The sequence below is a fragment of the Sphaeroforma arctica genome (assembly GCF_001186125.1).
Source record: "Sphaeroforma arctica JP610 unplaced genomic scaffold supercont1.6257, whole genome shotgun sequence".
Classification (NCBI taxonomy): Eukaryota; class Ichthyosporea; order Ichthyophonida; genus Sphaeroforma; species Sphaeroforma arctica.
The window spans coordinates 1-1,703 of record NW_014034301.1 but is presented as its reverse complement, the minus strand read 5'-3'; the positions used below and the strand labels follow the sequence as shown (position 1 = coordinate 1,703).

At 48.1% G+C, this 1,703-nt stretch overlaps 1 protein-coding gene across 1 annotated transcript; it reads left to right on the top strand.

Moving 5' to 3' along the window:
- Positions 1–369: 369 nt before the first annotated feature.
- SARC_15530 (hypothetical protein) lies at positions 370–523 on the top strand (the record flags this gene model as incomplete). Its single annotated transcript, XM_014290354.1, has 1 exon — positions 370–523. A coding segment is annotated over one exon (154 nt), but the record flags the coding sequence as incomplete, so codon positions are not given.
- Between the last annotated feature and the right edge of the window lie 1,180 nt (positions 524–1,703).

Genomic DNA, 1,703 nt, shown 5'->3' with positions numbered 1-1,703 from the left:
GTATTTATATATCGACTTCCAGAACCGTGCGTATATATGCATGAAGTGTGTTTCTTACACCACGGATACATCTCTGCTTGTTTGCGCACGTGTGCACGAATGATCTCAGCGTAAGCTGCATGTGTGTGCATAAGATCGTTATCTGTGCGCACATTTGAGCAGGACAGGAGATGCACATCTACACACAACCCAACCACCCTCATCCCGTTACCTTTGTGTGCACACACATAGACATACACATCTGCCATCAAAACTCCTCATACTGTACGCACCGTACAGTCCCAAAATGATCATCTGCGCCTTCTCACTTTCGCACACATTCCGTCTCGTTGTATTCTCGTTGTATTCTCGCAGGGTCTGGATTTGCAAATGGTGGGCATCTACACCGACGGTGTACACGAGGACATTGCGCACGTGGCACGAGTGTTTGGCGTCCACGTGTACGCCCATACAAAATCCGTGTCCATGTCCAATAAGAACGACCGCTTCCAGGCCGCAGACCGCATAGCTATGAACTACAGGTGTGTTGTATGACATAGACTCCCCACAGGCAAGAGCGAAGCATACGTTCATCAGGATGTCCTGGTCAATAGTCCCATGGGCCATGGGGGTTGTTTGGTATCAATAGCACGTGGATGGCATCTTGACGGTATGTGTCCATGTGCAGTAAGTAGGACCGCTTTCTACCCGCAGACCGCAAACCTATGAACAATAGTGGTGTTGTATCCAGAGTGCTTGATACAGTATATTGGTATAGTAACCCTATAGTACAGGTATACCTAGAGCTTATGTAGTCACGTGCACAGTCAGACGGGCACCCCCAATCAGCATGGCCAAGCTTACAGACGAGTGCTCCACTGAAAATAGAGGTCAGTTCCCATGGCAACACCTGCGACCATGTTCGTGCCCAGTGAAAGTGCAGGGTTATATTGACCTGCGCTTTTCTGCTACACTGGTACATCTCCACGTACGAACCATGCAGAGTATATATGGGATCTCTTCCCGTGTCCTGTTTTCATTTCGTTATATGAGACTCATCCGTGTATACTACTGTGTGATTGTGAGGTACACTCCCATCGCGGCGCACTGGGGTGTTTGTGGGGTCCAGCGAGGCCTATATTCGGGCGAGAAATGAGTCATTTGCCAGTTGGTGACTAATTTTGACTGACTCGTGGTAGCCCTGATGTTAGTAGTACATACTACCAAAAACCCTAAACCCAACCCTAAAACTACCATTAGTGCTGCCTCATTCACGTGTGCATGCAGCTTCACCCCTAAGTGTATGCCGTGCCCCACCGCTTAGTTTGTCCAATAAACGGACGTGATATGATAATTTCAGTAGATGCCGATTAATGAATGGTGTTCTTTCGGTTTTACACTCCGTCTGGCTGGCCCAAAACCAGCCCTGATATTTTCATAGCATATCAATTAATGGTTGTATTGTCTCGTTTCTCAAATGCACCCCAGATTCGCCTTAGGAAAGGTGTGGAAGCTGTATCCGGGCGTAGAGCAAGCTATAGTGCTGGAAGAAGACCTGGAGCTATCCCCGGATTTCCTGTACTACTTCTCACAGACCATTCCGATGCTGGCACAGGACCCGAATCTTCTGTCTATCTCGGCATGGAATGACAACTCAATGGAATGGACGTCACATGACCCATCCAGGTCAGCTATATATGCAGGTCACGCAGAGTTATATGTAA